This window comes from Anguilla anguilla, chromosome 1 (genome assembly GCF_013347855.1).
Source record: "Anguilla anguilla isolate fAngAng1 chromosome 1, fAngAng1.pri, whole genome shotgun sequence".
NCBI classification, from domain to species: domain Eukaryota; kingdom Metazoa; phylum Chordata; class Actinopteri; order Anguilliformes; family Anguillidae; genus Anguilla; species Anguilla anguilla.
The window spans coordinates 39,608,506-39,633,658 of record NC_049201.1 but is presented as its reverse complement, the minus strand read 5'-3'; the positions used below and the strand labels follow the sequence as shown (position 1 = coordinate 39,633,658).

The 25,153-nt window shown below is 51.3% G+C and overlaps 1 protein-coding gene across 2 annotated transcripts in view; it reads right to left on the bottom strand.

The window, feature by feature from the left end:
* Window positions 1-25,153, bottom strand: part of kiaa0586 (KIAA0586 ortholog) — a 206,722-nt gene that overhangs the window by 84,026 nt on the left and 97,543 nt on the right. The window contains exons 13-18 of one of the 2 annotated variants that reach the window (XM_035416304.1): window positions 24,909-25,141; window positions 10,497-10,569; window positions 9,061-9,309; window positions 8,523-8,591; window positions 7,015-7,192; window positions 4,008-4,178 (exon numbers count right to left, since the gene is read on the bottom strand). In XM_035416304.1, coding sequence (XP_035272195.1) covers window positions 4,008-4,178; window positions 7,015-7,192; window positions 8,523-8,591; window positions 9,061-9,309; window positions 10,497-10,569; window positions 24,909-25,141 — 973 coding nt within the window. The remainder of the gene's footprint in view (window positions 1-4,007; window positions 4,179-7,014; window positions 7,193-8,522; window positions 8,592-9,060; window positions 9,310-10,496; window positions 10,570-24,908; window positions 25,142-25,153) is intronic. The other variant, XM_035416312.1, reaches the window with a different exon arrangement.

Sequence of the window (25,153 nt, the reverse complement as noted above, 5' to 3'; positions counted from 1 at the left end):
GTCCTTCCATTATGTAAGCCATGCCACTTTGAGTAAGGGACGCAACGATCAGAAACCAGGCAAAGCCATACATCCCCCATCTGATTTACCCTATCGCTAAAATGTACAGTGCTTGTGTGCAGCAGCTGTACTGGGAAGCGCATAACATCCCAGAGAGCAGCCCTATGAGGCAGGCTGCAGTCGCTGGGCTTGCCCATGGCTCCAGAGAGCAGCCCTATGAGGCATGCTGCAGTCGCTGGGCTTGCCCATGGCTCCAGAGAGCAGCCCTATGAGGCAGGCTGCAGTCGCTGGGCTTGCCCATGGCTCCAGAGAGCAGCCCTATGAGGCAGGCTGCAATCGCTGGGCTTGCCCATGGCTCCAGAGAGCAGCCCTATGAGGCAGGCTGCAGTAGCTGGGTTTGCCCATGGCTCCAGAGAGCAGCCCTATGAGGCAGGCTGCAGTAGCTGGGTTTGCCCATGGCTCCAGAGAGCAGCCCTGTGAGGCAGGCTGCAGTAGCTGGGTTTGCTCATGGCTCCAGAGAGCAGCCCTATGAGGCAGGCTGCAGTCGCTGAGCTTGCCCATGGCTCCAGAGGGCAGTCCTATGAGGCAGGCTGCAGTCGCTGGGTTTGCCCATGGCTCCAGAGAGCAGCCCTATGAGGCAGGCTGCAGTCGCTGAGCTTGCCCATGGCTCCAGAGAGCAGCTCTATGAGGCAGGCTGCAGTAGCTGGGTTTGCCCATAGCTCCAGAGAGCAGCCCTATGAGGCAGGCTGCAGTCGCTGGGCTTGCCCATGGCTCCAGAGAGCAGCTCTATGAGGCAGGCTGCAGTCGCTGGGCTTGCCCATTGGCTCCAGAGAGCAGCCCTATGAGGCAGGCTGCAGTAGCTGGGTTTGCCCATGGCTCCAGAGAGCAGCCCTGTGAGGCAGGCGGCAGTAGCTGGGTTTGCCCATGGCTCCAGAGAGCAGCCCTATGAGGCAGTCTGCAGTCGCTGGGTTTGCCCATGGCTCCAGAGAGCAGTCCTATGAGGCAGGCTGCAGTTGCTGGGCTTGCCCATGGCTCCAGAGAGCAGCCCTATGAGGCAGGCTGCAGTCGCTGGGTTTGCCCATGGCTCCAGAGAGCAGCCCTATGAGGCAGGCTGCAGTCGCTGGGTTTGCCCATGGCTCCAGAGAGCAGCCCTATGAGGCAGGCTGCAGTCGCTGGGCTTGCCCATGGCTCCAGAGAGCAGCCCTATGAGGCAGTCTGCAGTCGCTGGGTTTGCCCATGGCTCCAGAGAGCAGCCCTATGAGGCAGGCTGCAGTAGCTGGGCTTGCCCATGGCTCCAGAGAGCAGCCCTATGAGGCAGTCTGCAGTCGCTGGGTTTGCCCATGGCTCCAGAGAGCAGCCCTATGAGGCAGGCTGCAGTAGCTGGGCTTGCCCATGGCTCCAGAGAGCAGCCCTATGAGGCAGGCTGCAGTCGCTGGGTTTGCCCATGGCTCCAGAGAGCAGCCCTGTGAGGCAGGCTGCAGTAGCTGGGTTTGCCCATGGCTCCAGAGAGCAGCCCTATGAGGCAGGCTGCAGTCGCTGGGCTTGCCCATGGCTCCAGAGAGCAGCCCTATGAGGCAGGCTGCAGTCGCTGGGTTTGCCCATGGCTCCAGAGAGCAGCCCTATGAGGCAGGCTGCAGTCGCTGGGCTTGCCCATTGGCTGGTGCGCTGAGGACTGAAAAGAAGCTCCATTAGTAATGCGTGGCTCAAAGGAGAGTACATGCTGAAGGGAGGAGGAAGGCTCCTGCGATCAGTCCAGGACATGGCAAGCAGGGGTGAAAGCAGGGGGAAAGCTTAGAGGTGAACAGCTTTCTCACAGCGTTCTATGGTACGCAGTATATGAGAGCAAAGCCTCGGTGTGTGAGTGAAGCCAGGCCTGCTTTTCGCTCCCCACAGGGGGAGAGAGTGAACACATGCGTGCTTTACGAGTCCTTGCTCCATTCGTCTGTGACATGTTTTGATATCACACACGAATGTTTGCAATGGCGTGAAGTAAGTGAATTGCATTAACTCACTTGCGGGAAATGGGTGATAAAACGTGGCAGAAGGCTGCCCAGGGCCCGTGACTGACCTGGGATCAGGTTTCTTGTGTCTGTATCCTGATGCATTCGTGAAGAACAGAAAGGCAAAACCCATCCCAGACCAGCAGCAGTGAGCCGCTTTGTGAACACGAGCTCAGGACCCCACTCCCCGCTCTGATGGCGGGCGTCTCACACTGTGCAGAGGTGTGAAACACTGCTGGACCGTACAGAACAGCCCAGAACAGCCCAGCCCAGAACAGCCCAGAACAGCCCAGAACAGAACAGCCCAGAACAGCCCAGCCCAGCCCCGCCCAGCCCAGCCCAGCCCAGCCCAGCCCAGCCCAGAACAGCCCAGCCCAGCCCAGCCCAGAACAGCCCAGCCCAGCCCAGAACAGCCCAGCCCAGCCCAGCCCAGCCCAGCCCAGCCCAGCCCAGAACAGCCCAGCCCAGCCCCGCCCAGCCCAGAACAGCCCAGCTCAGCCCAGCCCAGCCCAGCCCAGAACAGCCCAGAACAGCCCAGCCCAGCCCAGAACAGCCCAGCCCCACCCAGCCAGCCCAGCCCAGAACAGCCCAGAACAGCCCAGCCCAGCCCAGCCGCACCCAGCCCAGAACAGCCCAGCCCAGCCCAGAACAGCCCTGCCCAGCCAGCCCAGCCCAGCCCAGCTCAGCTCAGCCCAGCCCTGCCCTGCCCAGCCCAGCCCAGAACAGCCCAGCCCAGCCCAGACCAGAACAGCCCAGCCCAGAACAGCCCAGCCCAGCCCAGCCCAGCCCAACCCAACCCAACCCAGCCCAGCCCAGCCCAGAACAGCCCAGCCCAGCCCAGCTCAGCCCAGCCCAACCCAGCCCAGCCCAGAACAGAACAGCCCCGCCCAGAACAGAACAGCCCAGCCTAGCCCAGAACAGCCCAGCCCAGCCCAGCCCAGCTCAGCCCAGCCCAGCCCAGCTCAGCCCAGCCCAGCCCAGCCCAGCCCAGCCCAGAACAGCCCAACCCAGCCCAGCCCAGCCCAGCCCAGTCACCTGCACACCAGGGAGGATGGCGCCCATCAAGTGGTGGCAACAGGAATTACGTGCAGCCACTTCTTTTCCTTTGTTTGTGGAACAGGTTGGAAGGACGGCCACGTTTCACCTATCCTCAGTGTTCACAGTACCTCTAGACCAATGTGCAGAAATGTCATTTTCTCATCTTCTGCAATTCAGTCTAGTGCTGAACGTACTGTTGCATACACAAAGGGAAAACGGTTTTCCAAATTTTGTTTCCCCCGCTGGTATTTTATGCTAAATATTACCCTGGCAGAACAACACCCTGCTTCTCGACAGATCCAGCCCGGCGACATGGAGCATGTCTTTCCTCCACAAATGTCATGATTCAGAGATGAAAGGATAAAAATACCTCCAGCGCGCCGTGCACCTCTTGGTCGTAATGTGATTAAAGTGAATGGGGAGCGGAGGTTTTAAATTAGAAATGGTGCCGCTATAATTAAGGTTTAAACCCGCGGAGCTGAAATATCGGTTTAATGAAGCCTCTTTTTTTTCCCCTCCCGGGCTGGATGTGGCTTTGTGCTTGACGGGGGCCATGAGTGAGGGTGGACTCGGCCGTGCCAGCAGACTTGGGGGGGGGGGGGGGCACACCCCCTTCCGTCGCCCCTGGCAGCGGGGCGGTGAGGTGACCTTCAGTGGCACGGCGACCATGGCAACCCGCCGGGCTCCGCCCATCACTTTTAATGAGGCCGGCGGCTCGCAGGGCCCCGATTACACGCAGCTGCGCCGCAAAACGCAGACGGACCCGCCGTTCCTCAGCTCCCATTGGCTAATTACCGCTCGCCACGAATCCCAAAGACACACAAGTGACTAACGTCACGCGACACCGCCACAGATACCCTGACTCAAGCCTGAGAGAACAGGCACTGTTCACATTTAACCAGACAAACACAACAATATACATGCAAAGAATAGAGCAAAAGCTCATTTGGTATTTTTCCACATTCTTACCGAGCGGGATCGCCATGGGGATGAGAAGGCCCTCCAGCGCGGTGTGGGGCGCCCCAGGGCCATCGTGCCCCCCCCTTGTAGGACTGAAAATGTACTGGGGCTCTGTGTCAATGGTGCGGGTTTTGTCTGGGAACAGGCTGGTCTGCGTTTTAGCTGACTTCACTTTGACTCCTAAAACAGAGAGAGAGAGGGAGATGCACTACCACACATTTAAGACACGATCAACTGCCAAACATTTACAATCCAGACTTGGGTCAATAACTTTGAAATACCTGAACCCTTTAGACACCAATAAAATTTGAGAGTTTTCAAATTTTGTCAGAATCTAAAGAATAAAATGTATTTCAAACTCACACCCAAGTCTACATACAAGTGATACCGCTGCATTCAGTGCTCATAAACGCATAAGCAATCAGATGCAGTTGATTTTTTGTGGACAGAGCAATAAAGCATATTTTGTTTTACTGTTTGTCGTTTCAACTCCTCTCAATATACTGTATGTGCAATAAACTCGTTTTTCTTTCTTTTTTTAAAGGAGAGTGAATAGTCCTCCATTCACATTCAGAAGGTGGGAGATGAAGAAGAGATCACACCTCAGGATCACAGCTCAGGCAGGGTATCGAACCCCCAGCCGTGCAGGGGGATTCATATATGGATTGTGAGTCAGCCGCACTATCGACTGCAGAACTGAACAAGAAATATATGTTCCCATTTAAAAGGACCAAATTAAAGTAAAGCAAATTCTGCTATGAAACTAAAGAGCTCCATAATTGCTGAGTGGAACTTCAGCAGCACAGACAGTTGAAAACACTTGGGTTAGTAAAGGTTCAGGCTGCTCAAACTACAAAACGACTTCAGAATATTAAAACTGATAAATCAATGGTATTTGCATGCAGGCCAGTAGGTGGGGAGACATTAGCTGGGTTAATGTCAGGGTATGAATGTTGTGCTGGTCTTTCTCCGCCAGATTAGGTTTACATTCAGGATGTGAGAGAAGGAGCGTGTGACTGGACAGGGCACGTCTGGGGAACGCCGTGGAAACGGCTGGGGAACGCCGTGGAAACGGCTGGGGAACGCCGTGGAAACGGCTGGGGAACGTCGTGGAAACGGCTGGGGAACGCCGCAGAAACGGCTGGGGAACACCGTGGAAACGGCTGGGGAACGCCATGGAAACGGCTCGGGAACGCCGTGGAAACGGCTCGGGAACGCCGTGGAAACGGCTGGGGAACGCCGTGGAAACGGCTGGGGAACGTCGTGGAAACGGCTGGGGAACGCCGCAGAAACGGCTGGGGAACGCCGTGGAAACGGCTGGGGAACGCCATGGAAACGGCTCGGGAACGCCGTGGAAACGGCTCGGGAACGCCGTGGAAACGTCTGGGGAACGCCGCGCCAGGCATTTGAGCGCAGAGCCAGGTGAACGCAGGCGCGGGACGGAGCGGCCAGCGCTCGCTGAGGAGCTCCCAGAGGGGCGGGACGTCAGGTTAAAACGACACTGCTATAACGAGCAGGAGCGCCCGCCCGAACCCAAACGGCGCGATCCGCGATCCAAACAGCCGCTGCTCACTGTCAGCGGCCCTAATTAATCCTCCCCCAGTTTACAGTGTCTCCACCGTGAGAACGCACGCAGAGACGTTAACATAAATAAGGCCGCAGCTGACACAAGGGGGTAACAAGCATCCTCCAAACACACTCCTGTTGGTTATGGAGAGAGAGCTCAAGGTAGGCCAAGAACAATATATGCAGAAAAGCCGCGGCCAAATATGCAAATAGCGTTTCAGGAGAATTGAAACGGCAGTAAAAAAAGACCAGAAGCGTCCCTCAGGTTGTTTTTCACAGCGAAACGCAGGGTTTTAATTCGCCTGGATTTACCGCGCCAAGCGCAGGACGGCAGTTAATCACGGCTCGAGGACACCACCGCCGTCCCACCAGACAGCGAGCGTACACGCTCGTCTCACCACCGCCCCACCAGGCAGCGAGCGTATACGCTCACGCTCGTCTCACCGCCGCCCCACCAGACAGCGAGCGTGCACGCTCACGCTCGTCTCACCGCTGCCCCACCAGACAGCGAGCGCTCACGCTCACGCTCGTCTCACCGCCACCCCACCAGACAGCGAGCGCTCACGCTCACGCTCGTCTCACCGCCACCCCACCAGACAGCGAGCGCTCACGCTCGTCTCACCGCCACCCCACCAGACAGCGACCGTGCACGCTCGTCTCACCACCACCCCACCAGACAGCTCACGCTCACGCTCACGCTCGTCTCACCACTGCCCCACCAGACAGCTCACGCTCACGCTCACGCTCGTCTCACCGCCGCCCCACCAGACAGCGAGCGTGCACGCTCACGCTCGTCTCACCGCCGCCCCACCAGACAGCGAGCGTGCACGCTCACGCTCGTCTCACCGCCGCCCCACCAGACAGCGAGCGTGCACGCTCACGCTCGTCTCACCGCCGCCCCACCAGGCAGCGAGCGTGCACGCTCACGCTCGTCTCACCGCCGCCCCACCAGACAGCGAGCGTGCACGCTCATCTCACCACCGCCCCACCAGACAGCGAGCGTGCACGCTCACGCTCGTCTCACCGCCGCCCCACCAGGCAGCGAGCGTGCACGCTCACGCTCGTCTCACCGCCGCCCCACCAGACAGCGAGCGTGCACGCTCATCTCACCACCGCCCCACCAGACAGCGAGCGTGCACGCTCATCTCACCATCGCCCCACCAGGCAGCGAGCGTGCACGCTCACGCTCGTCTCACCGCCGCCCCACCAGACAGCGAGCGTGCACGCTCATCTCACCACCGCCCCACCAGACAGCGAGCGTGCACGCTCATCTCACCGCCGCCCCGCCAGACAGCGAGCGTGCACGCTCACGCTCGTCTCACCGCCGCCCCACCAGACAGCGAGTGTGCACGCTCACGCTCGTCTCACCGCCGCCCCACCAGACGGGCTCAGAGACGGCGGAGAGGCCAGCAGGGCGTACTGCCGCTCGCCCCTACGACGGCTCACTCACCTCTGACGCTCTCCACCACCCTCGGCCGCTGGGGTTTGGATTTTGGGGAGGGGGAGCTGAAGCGGAGGTAGGGGGCCTTCTTCAGCGTTCTCCGATGGCCGTCGTACAGCGCCTTCCCGTAGACCTTCATCAAATACTCCTCGTCCTCCTTTTCAGACTTGGACGCTCCAAATAGCCTCTGTAATGAGAACCATGCAGCCTTACAAAAGGTGGAATCTGGGATACGATTAAAATGTATGATTATAAAGAGGTTAGCCCTGCTTGCTAAGGTATCGATGCCATGTATCTTACAATACAGGGAAACACGGGGACAAAAGGAGATGGCATTATCTTGGCAATAGGATATATATCGTATGCATTGTATGTCAATACAAACTGACTCAACTCCCATCTAATTTGTGACATCTGAACAAATGATAAAATAGTTTGGTTGAGCTTTCACCGGGGTCAAAGTGAGTGCAAAGAATTTTGGTCATTTTTCAGTTCCCCCACTTCTGCCTATCCAGCTGACAAAACTGAAGGATCTCACGAAATGTGAAATATCACGTGTGCAGTTTAAATTCCTGCGGAATACTTGAGAACTAGCAAAAAAAAAAAAAGCGAATTGCTAAGCCCAGGCGCATGCATTTTCACTTGCATTTTAAAGTGCTTTCACCCAATCAGCAGGCTTGTGATGTGAAGCACGCATTCAAAAGAAAAACAATTCCACTAAACAAACAACATTCGGAAAACGCGAACGCCTCCCAGTTAAAGTATTCTGGGTACGGAGACGAAAGCCTGGCTCGGGCGGCTGCGTGCCGCGTGCTCTCGCACGCGCTTCAGTCCCCGCTCCGCGTCGAGGGCGCGGTCCAGACCCTGTCAGAGCCACAGCGGCAGGCCGTGCGCATAGCAACGGCAGAAGGCCGGTTGCTAGGCTCCGCGCGTTTCTCGGGGATCCAGGGTGACTCGATGGACGGCGGAAAACATCAGAGACGTGTGGCGGTTAGCGATAAGCAGGGCTGCGTTCGGTCTGGACCGGCGAGCTCGCCTTCTTTATGGTAAATGGATGTGGGAGCCAACGTGCGGCTCCATCACAGAGCTTGTCTGTCGGGGGGGCCGCAGCCAAAGCCTTCAAACACTATGTTTGCACTCAGATCGACAGATAAGCGGGGGAAGATGGTACACATGAAGATGGAGACACTGTCTGTCACCTCCAATGAATTTAAATCAAGCATTAACACACAGAACCACAGCAGGGATTTTATAAATAAAGCAGCATGACTGATTTGACATATCAAGCATCTACAAATATCCTTTGTAACAGTCACTTGCTAGATATGTCCAACTAACACTATCTGAATTAAATTTTTCTAATTTTATATTTTTTTTATACATAATGAGTTCTAATTAAACGTTCTATCATGTATACTCAATTAAAACTGATAGGGGATGCACTAACACATTTTAAGACATGATGTTCTTTATTAATAATAATGCACATGGTGCAATCCTGACATAAACTGACTGACTGCCAAAAACTTGTTAGGTGGACTGCGGCCTTCTAGGACTGGTGCTGAGTCCTCCTGATGCCTTGCTGCCTATGAAAATAACACAACAGCACATAAACATGATTTACAGGAAAGCTGTTATTACATAACCAGTTAAAACAGGAGTAAAAGCTGCGAGGGCTGGATTTTGTTGCTGGTACCGGTGGTCAAATGTCTGATACAGCTGCCAAAAACGGGAACATCTAAAGACCCTGAGGACCAGGGAAAATTCAGTCAGATTGTATTTAAGAACTGTGGACACACAAACAAGCCTCGTTGTATTCCTACTGTCATTTGAAAAGGGAAAATAGAGATGTTTGAGTGGTATATGATAAAATGACACGTTTTGCTATTATCAGTAATGATAACTTGGGGGATACTACAGAAACTGGAAAAAGAGCACTTTTCCAAGAGAGGGATTTTATCATAGTGGTGGGCGGTGGGGTGTTTGGTGGTGTGAGGGATAAGGCAGTGAGCACAGCCAACACGTGTGCGCTGGGGGGGGGGGGGGGTGACTCACTGGCTGGTGGGGACCTCTGGTCTTCAGAGAGGGGGCGAGGTGTTTGTGCTGTGCCTCAGGGGCGTGTCCTTGGGCCCCTCTCTGAAAGGGCTTTCTTCCTGCAGGTCTGGCCCTGCTCCCGGCCGCGCCTGTCCCCTCTTTCAGCGGGCCCAGGTCCTTGGCCCCCCCGCCCTTCAGCGGCGAACCTCCACGGCTCCCTTTGTCCCTCTCGGCTGTTTGAGCCACAGAGTCCTCTCTCCCCATTTCAGCCTGAGGGAGGAAAGCGGCCACTTCTCAGAAACGCTTGGAATTCAGCCTCGGGGAATCGACACGGCAAAGGACACTCATTCAACCGAGACCATAATAGCTTTTAAATGAGAAACAAACTCGGTGAAAGACTGCGAAGAAACAGCATTCTCAAAAACACAATCGGCACCTACAGATGATGTGTGGTACTGGCTCTCAGTTGCCGGTGACGCAGTGCTAACGCTGAGCTGCTTCTCAGCCCTGACCTCACGGCCTGCGTGGGTCCGTCCTCGGCAAAGGAATGCTGCCAGCAGATTACTTGACCGCGTTTCGCTCCTTGATTGGCCAACCATTCATCTTAGCCCATTTGTTTTTGCTCCTCCAGTCCTCCTTATTCTTTCCTTCCCTCGGGCTAACTTCTCCTTCTGCAATCACTGAAAGTGCTCAAGGGCTGCAAGCAAACAAGTGGGCCACCATCACCAACCTCTCTCTCTCTCTCCCTCCCTTTCTCTCTCTCTCTCTCTCCCTCCCTTTCGCTCTCTCTCTCTCCATCCCTTCCTCTCCCTCTCTCTCTCTCCCCCCCTCTCTCTCTCTCTCTCTCTCTCTCTCTCTGCAGCGGTCTTCCGAAGGCCGGGCTCGTTCCCCAGTGGCGCGCCTGAGCCGAGGCTCCCCTGCCAACAGGGCAGAGAACCCAGGCGGAACGGCCTGGCAGCGCTCCCCGTCTTTGGGGGGGGTGGAGTGATGGCACGGGGGCCAGAAAGGCTGCCCCCCCCCCCCCCCCAGGCTGTTTCCAGGGCGAGGAACAGCGCTCCACCGTTCCAAGGCCTCCGCAGAACCAGCTGAGGAGCGGGGAGCTCATGTGCAGCCGCCGACAGGGCTCCTCTCCAAACGCTCGCTCCATACAGGCTCCGCTTGGGGACCTCGGGGAACTCCGGACCTCACGCGCAATTTTCTCGTTACACGCAGACGTCTACCAAACGGTCGAGGGTTTCAATCGTTGCTTCGGAACTGTCACTACATTCTTAACACAAGAGACTTCGCCTCAGCAATTATTAAAAATGAAATAAACTCAGAGGCCCTTCCCAACTGGGAATGGAACTTGCACGCATCTGGTTACAAGCCCAAGGCTGAAGCAACGGCCTCACAGCTCTGTCCGCTATGAGAAAGATATCACGGGGAGAGCAGGGCTCGCCAGCGGGAGCCCAGCTCACCTGGATCTCCTTTGAAAGAGTGCTGATCCAGGCGTCCACGGTCTTCTTTATCCTCACCGCCTCTTTGGCGCCCCTGAAAACCAGAAAAGACAGGCACTGAACCACCTTCAGATATTAAACTCTGCATAACCCGCCGCACCTGCCAAAATGACGCAAACCAGGCAGTCACATCGCTTGTCCTCATGAGCATACCTATTCATCTTTTATGCGGCTATTTAGGGGCCAACTATTGTATGGGGTAGCGTCAGTTCCATTCACAGCTGTATTATTCAGAAGCTGAAAGTGCTCATACAGTGGGGATAAACAGAAAGACAGGAAATGGAATGAGGATATTGTTGGCTCTCATTAGGTTGAATCAGTTGGGCATTTCTACCCAAGCAATACCGAGTAATGCATATTTTATAACACCACAATTAGCAACTAAAGTGGGCCATATTAAAACAACTGAAATGGCCCGACCAGTTGACAGTTGGTCCACGTCCAAACCTTACTCAGGCAAAGCTGCTTAGAGAGCAAATCTCACGGTGCAGCAGAATTTGAGCGTAAACGTGCGGACGAACAATGCAGCGCTGCCGCTCTTTCACAGGAAATAAAAGCTGAGCTCCAACAGGAGCGGCAAGACTCGTGGGCAGCCAGCCGCCCATGCGAAGACAACCATCTGTACACATGTAGTAAAAATATTCCATGAGAACCTTTATTTCCTGAATATGAAAAATGTGAATCATTGCTTCATCATTTCGACAGGGCACAATGTACCACAAACAGCATTAGTCACCAGCTATGTTCAAGTCAAGTCTATGAGGTGAAGTAACTCAATTTCCTATTTTGCTGTGAGAGACAGAGATGGAGAGATTGTGTGTGTGATGGTTTTTGTCGCGTGTTTGATGGTTATTATCAAACATACATATTATTATGTTTCTCTAGACAGGTGGTACGTGAGAGGTTGCTTCCAAGATACCGCTTTCAAGATAGCACTAATCTGCCAATGTGCTTCACTGTATGTAATGTTGGATTAACGTTTACTGTACTGGTACCATTACTCAAGTACATGCTGAAAAACCCAGCATACTTTTATACCCTAAAGCCCCTTTACAGTAAAACAAGAAATAATCATGAATTCTTATTTTAGTTATTATATCCATATTTTCCGTATAGACTTGTACCTTCTTAGCCACAAGCCTGGGTCAAATATTCTGCATGTTTTTGTTGCAGTACATTTCAAAAATCTTACTTTTAACTGAGAAATTCAGTTGACCAATCTTTTTTCATGGATTAGTTATTGTGCTGTGCATCAGCGTCTGTTCTATATATTTTTAACTTCAGTTGAGAATGGTTACCTCAAGATTTAACTAAGTTTTAACATTTTAATGGAAAATGTGAAACTATTCTTCATATTCCTGAGCATTTTCAACAAAACATTTTACTAACCGAAACGTACCATAATAAGAAAGAATTTCGTTTTGGATCTTCGTGAAAATACATTTCTTAATTTTGTGCCAATCTGAAGGAATTTGACTCCTGCAGAAGTACTTAAGACAATGGTTTATTTTGCTTTCACACAGCTGAATTACAATTCAGGTCCAGCACAGTGCTTAAGGGATAGCGGTAACAGTGCTGATTGCTGGACTCACCCACGCTGTGGCCTCCACAACACTGTAAATTATTCACTCAGAAAACACACACACACGCACACACACACGTGCATGCACACACACATACACACGTGCATGCACACATACACATACACACACACACACACGTGCATGCACACATACACATACACACACATGCACACATTTACATTATTTTTAAATACAGCATTTGATGGGAAGCAGGCACCCTTATCTAGAATCAGAAGAAATTGCCTGTTCTATGGACGGAACCTAAGATTCTCCAGTTAAGAGAACACGATATTCAGGACCACAGCTGTGACATCGTGGTACACTTGGAACTTCCGTTCTTTTCATTTATTTGCTATAAAATGAAAACCAAAATATAGGGTTCCTGATAAATAGTGAAGACTCCTGAGACTCCAGAGACTGCTGAATATTCAACAGTACCATTCCCTAAATAATACATCTGTAATCTGAATCATGAGGAGCGCTGCACGTAGCCATCTGGTTCCAATTCGGGAGGTGGGGGGGGGGGGGGGGGGGGGGGGGGGGGGGCGGGGGGCAACAAAAACTTTATTTTTATTTTTTCTGCAATGAAGTTAGTCTGGAAACAGGACACTGAACCGGCCAACAGACCACCGAGGGGAATGTAAAACAGACCAAAACAAAGGAAGAGCAGCCTTCCATCCGGAAGAACATGAAACGCAGAAGAGCAGCAGCGCTGCTCCCGTGTCCGAGAGACAGCAGGAGCGAGAGGGTGCCCGAACCCCCAGGGTAACCGCTGCCCGCGTTAGCCCAATCGCTAAAGCAGGAAAGCAATTCACCACAGCCCATGTCCCGATATGACAATTCACACAAAGCCCAGCCCACAACCTTTTGTAGAGCCGTGTCTCTGAGCGACAGCGACATTTACAATATCATCGGCTGATCTCTCCGCGGAAACCCCTACACCGGCGACACGCGTCCTGACAATGGGCTTTCTCCCTCCTGTTTGTGCGGCCCGCCGTTCCGCCGGAGACAATGCCGCCGCATCCATCACTCCGACCGCGCCGGCTGCAATCTCTGGGCTCGCAGCCGCCCGCCTCCGCGCCTCGCCTCGCCCGCATCGCGGCGCGCGCTGGCTAATTAACGGCCCGCCGCATTCACGCCGGCCCGCCTGCGTGCGCAGATTAGGCCGTCCTGCTCTTCACCCTGCACTCACACCGATGCATTTCAGCCCCACACAAACGGCGTTTACTTTCACACGTACGGGGAAAACCGTCAGATATGCAAAACCCACAATTCTGGAAAGGACTGATATACCACAGAGAGCTGAAAAAACCCATTACACCGGAGCGGAGTGTGCCAGCAAAGCCATTAATAATGAGTCCTGCACAGCTGCATTTAACACCTTCAAAAATACACTGCCTGAGTGTGCAACAGCACAGCCGCAAGAGCAAAATATTCACTAAACAAATGTTATTTGCAGAGCAGTAACAACATACACCTTGCACAGAAAAAAAAACAAATGTAAAAAATATCAGAAAAATTACAGTATACATGCCAGTTCAGATATTCAAAACCAAGACAATACTGACAAACAAGAAATAATAACAATACCATTAACTCACAATCTTATACAAGAAAAGTCTACAATTAAAATGACAAAGTAAAAAGGGGAGAATGAAAGTTCTACTATAATAAAGAGTATATAATATGCACTGCTAATACCAATAATAAATGTTAATACAGAATAATAAATCACATACAATCAAGTCTGCTCAGAAACAAGGGAATGGATAAAGCTTGCAAAAAATAATTATAAGAAGTGCGTACAAGGTTTTAAGAAAATCACATGGGTTTGCAGGAGGCAATGATAAAGAGATAAAAGAGCCAAGGTTACTGATGAAAAGTAATGCAGTATGAAGAGGACAAAATGACAACGCAAGAAATGCAGAGACACCGAGTGAAGAGGTCCGCTTTGAGAAAAGGACAAAGAGAACGAGGCCTCGCGGCTCCAAAGTAGAGCCTTTACTTTTTCAGTTCCTCACACGGGGAGCCACGTACACCCCCGTGTTTACAGTGCGTGCACAAGCCCAAACGACAGTGATTATTTGAATCAATTAGAAAGCACTTGGGCACAGAATGCACCCTGCCTTTACAGCTGTTTGAGCACGGAAGACACGATGCTCGGCGATAACCACCGCGGATACACTCGAGCTCAAAGCTTCCGAAAGCCTGACATTAGGTCAGATTCAGCACCGAAATGGGTAATTATCAGCTTAATTTCCCTCCTTTCAGACGCCACAGGATAAAATCTACGGTTAAGAAAATCTAATAAAATGTTACTTTTGCCTAGAACAGCAACAGAGCGTATCATCGTTAAAAAAAGGGGGGGGGGGGGGCATGAAGTAAAAAATAAAAAAATACTAACGCATCAAGGGAAAGGCTGAGAACCTTTATGAGTGCACACGGCTTCATTAATCTTTCAGCGCGGAGGACGCCGCGTATGAAACTGTGCTCCAGTCGCATTGTGCCGTGTCACCGACCAAAATGAATGAATCTATCAAGCCTCCGGATCGTAAAGCGCACCGTAAACCGTTTCCCACAGTTCCCCTCTCGTCCCGCCCCCCCCCCCCACCCGAGCCTGAAAAACAAGCAGCATCTGGCATCCTCAGCCCCTAACCTTTCCGCAGAGGAGAAGATCAGAGCGATTAAAGGGAAGAGGGAAACTGCATCAGTCAGACTGCGTGTCTCTGCGCCCGCTCGTCCCGAGCCTCCGAACCGCGGGCGCCATCTTAGAGCAACGGGTCCGGCTCGCGGGCGGCGGTCGGGAGAGGACGGGCCCGCAGAGCAGCGGCGCGGCGTGGCGCGCGGAGGCGGGTACGGGGCTGATGTGGGGCGGGTTCCCTGGATAGCGCCTCGGCTGCGAGCTGAGCCCACGTTCCCGCAAAGCCTGAGACGCAGCCGCCGTTAAATGACCCGTGATACAGTGGCACTGCCACAAGCGTCACTGCGACCGCTACAGCTATGGGAGTCCAGGCTCTGAGTATTACATTGTGGGACTGGTTCTGCTGACTTTGGCTATGCTGTTGGGAGTATCTAAACCGGCAGAGCCCCACTCTCTCCAGGGGACCTAATAAACAGGAACCGTCATGGAAACGGCAACCGGGTCTGTATCACGAGGAGAAGGTTAGGAGTTTTCAATGCCATCAGCATGAGGGGCGACACAGCTCAGGAGGTAAGACCGATTGTCTGGCAGTCGGAGGGTTGCCGGTTCAAACCCCGCCCTAGGCATGTCGAAGTGTCCTTGAGCAAGACACCTAACCCCTAACCCCTAACCTCTAACTGCTCTGGCGAATGAGAGGCATCAATTGTAAAGCGCTTTGGATAAAAGCGCTATATAAATGCAGTCCATTTACCATATGACCTTAGAATGCAAACATATTACAAAGTATTATGCTATTTTCCATCAGTACTGAATTTGCTTTGCCACTACAGTAACAGAATGCATTGCTTCCTCCATGGAAAAGAGGGGCTACTGGTACTGGTTCATACCCAATCAGTTCATACCAATCTGGTGCTATAGACAGATATAGCGATTGTGTGACTGTATTCAGTAATGGGACTGACTGAAGCTCAGTGTCTCAGTATGTTTAAAACCAGATTGGCAGTAGTCCTTCCACCCCAAAATACTCCTGAGGTACATTACTGTGGCTGCCCCAGCTACAGAGCACCATCCTGCCTTGTGGGTGCTTTCCCAGGGTGCACTGCAGGGCCCTATATCAGAACGTCCCTTCTGACAGCACAGTGGACCCTTGGCAAACGCATCTAATCCAATTCTCCTTCCAAATGCAAAATGGGTTCGTACTGCAAACCTCAGCCTTTTCCCCCCGAGGATATTCATTATGGATCTGGGCTTGGTCAACTGATTTGGCTGACTGCTCTGCTTTGTGATAAATGAAGGAGAATTATCCCCACAACCTCATTCCAAGCGAGACTACGGACAAAATGGCTCACATTCTGGCACCGAAACACCATAAATAACAGCAGCTTCTCCATTTCAACCAGATGTCCCCTGTAATGGTTTTGCAACTGTACACACTTACAATCTAAGTCAATACCGGCTTGTTTGAATCAGCGTACTTACATTTTGGAAAAAAGGTTTCTTCGGTAAAGCACAGCGTGTGCAAATAAAAATAACCATATCATTCGCAGATCCATGGTACAATCGCTAACCTAACAGGTCGCAGAGAGTTTCAAAAATCACGCATTTCAAATGTAGCTTTGTCTGTACATTAATCCAAGATGCAAGCATTAATTTGTCATTTTACTCAGGGACTGGTGAAAAAATGTGTTTCATCCATGCGTTACTTCCAAATCCCAGCTGCCTGTCTTTCTACACTCTGCCTGAGGGAAAATACTCTGGAGAAACGGTTTTTGTATGAGAGTGTCATCATCAAACACAGGAAATGTTTTGTGCTGTAACACAACCAATGCCGGCATCACCATTATGCATTCATAAACAAAGGTACACAGAATTTAAAGATGGCCTTCAGGAACAACTTTAAGACTTTAACTCAGTTCTGTTCTGTTCTGGGAGTCTACGGAACTCACAGAGCGTCGCTCTTCGCTCAGAGAAAATTACGCTGGGTATTGCGCGTTCACAAGACAGTTCTAAACTGCGCTCAGCTCGCCTAAGCTAATGGTTCTGTGAGGAGCTTGTGTTACAAGAGGGATACAATTTCAACTGTCGCCTAAACAGCAGCGCTGCTTGCAATCAAGCAATCACTCAGTCAAATTTGACTTTTTATGATGCCCTCAGCAAAGGAAGTGCAACAGAGTGCTTCATGAAGAAATTTCTAAAGCAATTTCTAAGATCTGAATGAAATAAACACACACGCACCCACAAGACTAACCCTCTCTAGTTTTTTGTTCTGGAAGAACAAAAACATCTCTGAATATGACTGTTTCTCCCCCTACGGAGTGGGCCAACGGTGTTGTACCCTTCTGGCCACCGTTTGAGGCTGAGCTTTATCTGCGGAGGGCAGGCAGCACACCTTAAGGGGCCTGGAGAGGTCCCAATACAGAGAACAGGCAGGCCCACTTTCAGGAAACAGGCGGGAACCTGCACTTACCAACCACTCTAACTAGCCAGCAGATAAGTATGGAGCTTTTCAACCACCATTTCTCCACCAAGAAGCACACCGCACTTCACCACACACTCCAACTCACGTGCGCACGTATGGAAATCAGTCATGAACCAAACACGACTGAGGCAAACAGGGCCAAACAAACGTGTGGGACATTTTTATTTTAAATGAAGTGTTGAGGAAGATGGGAATGCAAACCTCACACCTTTCCCCAGGGTTCTTATGAAAACAAAAGCAAGGGAACTGCACCGTACCCAGCATGCGGAATTCCTCCCAAAAGCCTTAGGGACCGTTCACCAAGCAAACCAAGCGGAGAAACTAAAGCTCAAATGAAAGTTCAAGCTTTCTTTAGAACACAAGCCCAGATGTATACCCTGAATTTATGGAATTTAAAAATGACACATTTTTAAATGTACATTTTTACATTTGGATCTTCCTATGGACGTGTATAATTAAATCCTGAAAATGCAGGATGCTTCAGCAATGTACGGTACTACCCCTCTCTTATCTTCACAAATTTGGTAAAATTCAAATTAAAAATTATTAAATTATTAAAACCATTCGGTGTCTTCATACTTCTGGCACTGTATGGTTTTCACTGATCCTTGTATACCAGCATTGCTGGAAAGTAGACTTCAAAAGCCGTTTCAGAACAGGACTGATACGAAGCAGCAGGAAAGGCCGATATCTCCTTCAGTGAATCAGGAATGCATGCATTCTGCAACCCAAAGAATGATGGGAGAACCTGGTGACAGCGTCACACGTTCAGTTTATGTTTACATCGAGCTAAACCCACTCTCTGCTGCTCAAGAGCAGGTGGGAGTGGCAACCTGGCCTAATGACGTAAAGAAAAAAAAGCAGAGACAAAAACACGATCGCATCAAAAACATTTAAAAAGGGTTTTGAGAGAGACCGGAGTGAACCAAAAAGCCAGAACGAGAGAATGGGGTGACGGGGAAGGGTTCGGGCCTGGCATTCATGGCTCAGGAGCAGCGTCGCAGCCAAACAGCGCTCGCCAGCCCGTGTGCCTGTTAGAGGTGAAAATGTGCCAGGCGCAGTCCTGGCTAACAAAGCCAGCCATCAAAGCGCCCGGCGCCTCTGAGCGCCGCAGGCCCCAAAAGCACTTCCTGTGGAACGCCTTCGACGCTCTCCCTTTCAGACCAGCCGCCCGTCATTAGGCGTGGCGGGAAAGACGCTGCCTTCGGTAGGCTCCAGCTCACCATTACCGCTCTACAATGGGCCGACATTTTCAGATATTCAGGCAATGGTAAATGGTAAATGGACTGCATTTATATAGCGCTTTTATCCAAAGCGCTTTACAACTGATGCCTCGCATTCACCAGAGCAATTAGGGGTTAGGCGTCTTGCTCAGGGACACTTCGACACGCCCAGGGCGGGGGATCGAACCGGCAACCCTCCGACTGCCAGACAACCGCTCTTACCTCCTGAGCTATGTCGCCCCTAGGCTTCTGTTTACGGGGAGAAGTCTTTCAGCTCCGAGGAAGAACAAGAGGACAATACTTTGTTTACTTCGCTTAAAATTAAATCGGAGCCTGTTGAGAAAAACTGCCATGCCACAGAAAAATATACAGGTGAAGATCAGCAGACCCATGCGATCCGAGTAACCAATCAATTTCCCCTCCGTAAAAGGCGCTCCTTCCTGAGTACGTGGGCTGCCTCTGAGCACTCATGATGCTTCGCTCGGGATATAATCTAAACCTACGCACACAGCAGCGTAAGAGACGGCTAAATACTGGGGAGACAGCATGCTGCGTGCTTCCTCCTGTCCTTTCTAAAGACTCCAAGTTGCTACTTAAGTTAAGAGTTCGAGAGGTGGTCACTCTTTCGTATGAACGGACCCGGACTGTATTCAGGCTCTGCATTATTGGCTTTTATGACACTAGACATATCCAAGTTATTCAGATAAGTGAAAATGAGAGGCTCTTGTGGACTGATGAATATTCACAGGCGCCGGGCTTCACCGGTTGTCAGGTTCGGCACCCTAGAGACAGGACTTTCAGCTGAATGTACAGAGTCACAAACACCTCATGACTGATGAACGCGTCTCTGATAGCGTTTTGCCTAACGCCCTTATCTCCGAAGCGAGGACAAGAGCGCGACATTCACAGGCACCAGCGGGCGGGCAGCGTCAGTCACCCAGGGAAGGCCTTTGTTTGGACGTGGCTCAAGCCTGATACTGATGGGAGTGGAGCTGCATAAACCCCTAATATAATATAGGTGGAGCAAAGAGAGCTTTAAATCACTTAACTGTATACTGTGACTTCAATTATAAAATGAGCAAACTCACTGGTTTAAAAAATTCAGTAAAATAAATTATTCGGCTCAAGTAAGGATTAAAACATGACTAATGGCCAGTTTGATTTTATTCGGTGAAGTTAAAGTCAAATTAGATGAGTTGAATTTATGTTAAAATTGATTTAGCACATTTCCTGATATTGTTTGTAGTTATATTGCGCATTTCCTGATATAAACCTCTCCCTGAAACAGATACTCATCATGGGACCAAAATAGGAATGCGTGCTGGCAATAAAAAGGCTTTTTGACAGCTAACCCCATCCATATAATGCTTTATAAATAGAACACTCAGCCCTGTCCATAAACCCCATCCAGGGAAACCCACAACCAACAATCTTTCTCAATATACACAAGTCAATTTGGCATAAGATGCTCCCATATATGCATGTGAATTAACCTATGGAAAGTTCATTGAGAGAATTAAAGAATTTCAGAATGATTAGACAGCTTAACCCGTTTAAGTTGTATCTAGCTAATAAAATGAAAATGGAAAAAAAAAACCTAAAGGAGTTATTTATGTAATTCATGTATGTTTATGTATTTATGTTATTTATGTAATGACAACTCAAATTTGCATGTTAACATTTTCCACCACAAAATACTGAGCACTAGACTACAATGAGTCAGAAAAACAAAAAAAATGACGTCACTAATTTATTCAAGTCAAAGCATCTGGAAGGGTTACAGTGTATGAATCATAATGCATCGCTCACAGTAGCTAAACAGCATAATTAATTTGCATCAGTGAGTAGCAGATATCAGAATTTGTGAAGCCTTATGAAATGCTGATGTGACAACCATGGGTTTACATAAGAATGACTATTTACGCTGTAATCAACAAATGCTCCCCGTTTAGCTTTTTTTGGGGGGGGTGGGGGGGGTGGGGAGGGGGTTAACAAAAAGTGTGAAGAAAACGGCTTTAATTAAGTATGAATATCTGGTGCAATTTGTGGAGAGGTCACTTGCACAGAGCCATATATGTTCGCCAAAAGGTACAACTTCCATTACAAATTCTAATTGATATGGAATGATCCACTTTCAGAGATTCTAAAGCGGACCGCTTGCTATGTATTTACCCAGCCAGGCTAAAGTGGGGCTGTCAACCTCCAATTGAATGTGGCAGGGTCCTCACCTGCGAGCTGACACCTCACACTGAATTTATTGGGTGCAGGGAAGAGCTGGCCGTCGCCAGGTACGGGCTGCCTCGGACAGACGCCAATCAAAGTGATTGTTTCATCCGGCTGAGCCCTCCGCAGTCAGGATTCTGCTCCGAGGCCAGCTCTCAATCAGAGCCCGCAATCAGACCTGACGTTATATCTCAGCCTTTGTCCTCCACGCTTCCTTCTCTGGACGAGAGCACTTAACGGAGATGGGTTTCCTCCCCACCCAAAAAAAAAAACAAACAAAGCCCACGGCGTTTGTCTAATGCTTAGCGACGGGCCGAACGGACGGCGTGAGGACAGAAGGAGATTTCGGTTATTGACATCTCAGCGGAGCCCGAGAGAGGAGACCGGACCCTCCGAGCGTGGCGAACAGCCCCGGCGCCGCCTCGCTGCCGAACGGCGACGCCGGGGACGAGGAGCGTCTCTGTGCGCTGCGGCGCGGCGCGCTAATCCGACGTGACGCGCGACGACACACGAGCGCCGAAGGAGCGCTTCACCTGTCCTGCGCCAGCCACCGCGGAGACAAAGGGCTGCAGCGCTCACGCTGGAGCCGGGATTCTGCAGAGCACCCGGAGGAAGGAGAGAGGGCGCAGATGTGGAGTCTGCAGTGCAGGCTGTTTGCCACTCAAAATCAGAAAGCGCAAACATTATGCATCACTATCTATAACACTGCTCATTGAGCACTTCTCTAATGACTGGTGCTGCAGTCACCATCAAATCCTCACCAGTGTGGCATTAAAATGACCAGTCTGCATTAATGCAGAGGAGGATGCATTTAACCCAGTCTGCATTAATGCAGAGGAGGATGCATTTAACCCAGTCTGCATTAATGCAGAGGAGGATGCATTTAACCCAGTCTGCATTAATGCAGAAGAGGATGCATTTAACCCAGTCTGCATTAATGCAGAGGAGGGTGCATTTAACCCAGTCTGCATTAATGCAGAGGAGAATGCATTTAACCCAGTCTGCATTAATGCAGAAGAGGATGCATTTAACCCAGTCTGCATTAATGCAGAGGAGGATGCATTTAACCCAGTCTGCATTAATGCAGAGGAGGATGCATTTAACCCAGTCTGCATTAATGCAGAGGAGGATGCATTTAACCCAGTCTGCATTAATGCAGAAGAGGGTGCATTTAACCCAGTCTGCATTAATGCAGAGGAGGATGCATTTAACCCAGTCTGCATTAATGCAGAAGAGGGTGCATTTAACCCAGTCTGCATTAATGCAGAGGATGCATTTAACCCAGTCTGCATTAATGCAGAGGAGGATGCATTTAACCCAGTCTGCATTAATGCAGAGGAGGATGCATTTAACCCAGTCTGCATTAATGCAGAGGATGCATTTAACCCAGTCTGCATTAATGCAGAGGAGGATGCATTTAACCCAGTCTGCATTAATGCAGAAGAGGATGCATTTAACCCAGTCTGCATTAATGCAGAAGAGGATGCATTTAACCCAGTCTGCATTAATGCAGAAGAGGATGCATTTAACCCAGTCTGCATTAATGCAGAAGAGGATGCATTTAACCCAGTCTGCATTAATGCAGAGGATGCATTTAACCCAGTCTGCATTAATGCAGAGGAGGATGCATTTAACCCAGTCTGCATTAATGCAGAAGAGGATGCATTTAACCCAGTCTGCATTAATGCAGAGGATGCATTTAACCCAGTCTGCATTAATGCAGAAGAGGATGCATTTAACCCAGTCTGCATTAATGCAGAAGAGGATGAATTTAACCCAGTCTGCATTAATGCAGAAGAGGATGAATTTAACCCAGTCTGCATTAATGCAGAAGAGGATGAATTTAACCCAGTCTGCATTAATGCAGAGGAGGATGCATTTAACCCAGTCTGCATTAATGCAGAGGAGGATGCAGACAGGTGAATAGTTCGTATTTTTGTTGGTAGACTGCTTTAATGGTTTAAAGACCTTAGAAATGAACTGAAATACCTCAATTTGAAGCCACGACCAGCACAACCCTATTTTGAAAATGGCACCCCTGTGTAGCACCCAAACTATTTCCCAGGGCAGCACAGCTGAGGATGAACCCCCGAAAGCAGGGAGGAGCAGAGGGGCCCAGACAAGGCTCCAGATCTTCAGAGAGCAGACGAGTGAGACAGATGGAGCCGGTGAAGAGTCCTCAGCCAGGACACAGAAAAAGGGCCTGCAAACAGGTCCCAGAGCATCCCTGAAACACCAGGCCCGGGGGTTTTACCGCACTGTCGTTCCCCGAGACGTAACGAAACCACGGGACAGGGCCCACGGAGACGCGGCCGACCGGCTTCTCCCCCCTCGGCCCTCTTCCCTGAGCCGCCGCTGCCATCGGAGGCGCCCGCGCCAGGGAAGGGCCGCCAGCCTTCCCGCTAATCCGGCTCATTAGCGGCTCCCTGGCGTTCCTCAGGGCCGCCGCGGCTCGCCTCGGAGGAGGGGCTTAAGCCGGCTCACGGGGAGATTACTGTCACTCGCGCGAGGAGGCCAGCCCTGCCGCAATATTGATTTTCCACAAACCCGCTCTGCCCCCCCCTCCACCCCCCAACCCCCCCACCCCCCGCTGCACCGCGCGAGAGAGCCCCATCCGCCGCCGTCTGCAGTCACACCGCGAACGCACGCGCAGAGGACCACGCGCGTTTTTTTTTTAGAATAAAAGTTAGCTCACTACCACATTGCTTATTTTATACAACCTTTTGAGCTCGTCTTTACCGATGGTGTGAATAGTTCTGAAGGGCACTGCATATACACAAACAATGCACACACACACACACACATATTATTGTACGTGCGTATGTGCATTTGGGTGTATGCATGTAGATACTGCACTTATAATCAGAGCTGCATAAGGTTCCTGTATTAAAGCCAATTTTGAGAGCCAATATTTCACCCAGTTATTGTCTAAGCAGAGGAAGAAGACGAGGGCGTGGCTTACAACACGGCCGAGGAGCCCAAGCTCATCTCCATTCCCCTGCGCGGGTCCAAACATGCCCGGTCTGTCAGGCCTCTAACGTCACACGCTTTAAGTCTTGGGTCGTAAGGGTCGCAGTGGTGACCTCACCATCCCTCGCCCCACACACCGGGATTACACCAGCCCGTCCGAGCGGCAGGTTCACTCCCTGCTCGTCTCCACGGCACCGAGCAGGTGCTTCAACACCCTGGATGACCGCACATGTGTAACGTTTAAGGACGTCTCTGACGGGCAGCCGAACCTTCCCGCCTGACCCTTTCACGCTCCCGAGGAAACGTCACGGGCGAGGCGCTGAATTTTCACCACGCCAGAAGGCTGCAAATATCACATGAAAGCGAAACTGAAACACAAGCCCCCCCACAGACCAAAGCACTCAGAACAGTAACAGACGGTCCACTCGTCGGTGGGTGCTTCACTTGGGCCAAAGTCAGAACGACGAAACAGGGCCTTTTGTTTTGGCTCTCAACAGACCGTGGAAGCAAGCGTACCTGAAGGGAATGAACTCCAATGGATTCCAAACAAGAAATGGGCACTTGTACACCCGTCCTTCAACACAGATTATTCATTCAAATCCGCTAGTTTCGCAAAGCTTTCAGTGCAAGAAAGGTAGGTGACCTTAAACTAAGTTAGGAAAGAAGTCTCGGTAAGTAAAAAAAACCCAGCAGGCATGTCGGAGATTCAGAATTCCGCCCTTTTTTGTGCTAATATTGAACCTGTACAAATCAAAGAGATTGGATTGCCAACCTTATTTCCAGGAAGTGTAAACCTGTTTTCCGCTGCTATGTCTCAGACCCGACCTCCGGAAGTTACCCAGAACCTTTCCAAAATTGCTTCTGCGATAAAAAGCTTTGTGCCTCCCAACGTGATAAAAAGCAATAACACTTTTCAATAAATTTTGTGCAAATACAGGCCCGACAGCAGGTGCAGTTTGTGTCTGCGCAGCAGAATCCTTGCGCTGCTTCCTGAGACGTAAAGTTACCGACTCATCGTGCTAAAAGGCATTAAAACGGCGGCAGACTTCATAGCGTAAAATAGGCTGCGCCGGTCGTGTCGGAGAACACTCAGCTTGACTGATACACGGGCAGAATCAAGTTGACTGTGTGGCATGGGCGTTCTGGTGTGGTCCGGTTGTGCGGTGCCAGTCGTAAGGCAAGCCTTTGCTGCCCTCTCACTCGGGCGTGCGGGGTCCCTGGCGCAGTGCTGGACGGTGCTGGGCGGAGACGTACCTGTTGGAGCACAGCGCCTCCAGCTGGCAGTGCAGAGCCTCCCCGTCCTTCGCCCTCAAGATGGCCTCCAGATTGTCCTCCAGGAGCCTCTTGTGGCGCTGGACTCGGCGCAGGGTCTTCCCGGCGTCCTCGAACATGGACGGCGGGGGCCGGCTTTTCTGCAGCAGGGTGGGCGGGGCGGGCGGCGGCCGAGGCGCGGGCTGAGGGAGGTTGCCATGGACACGCTCTTCACCCTGGCGAGGAGG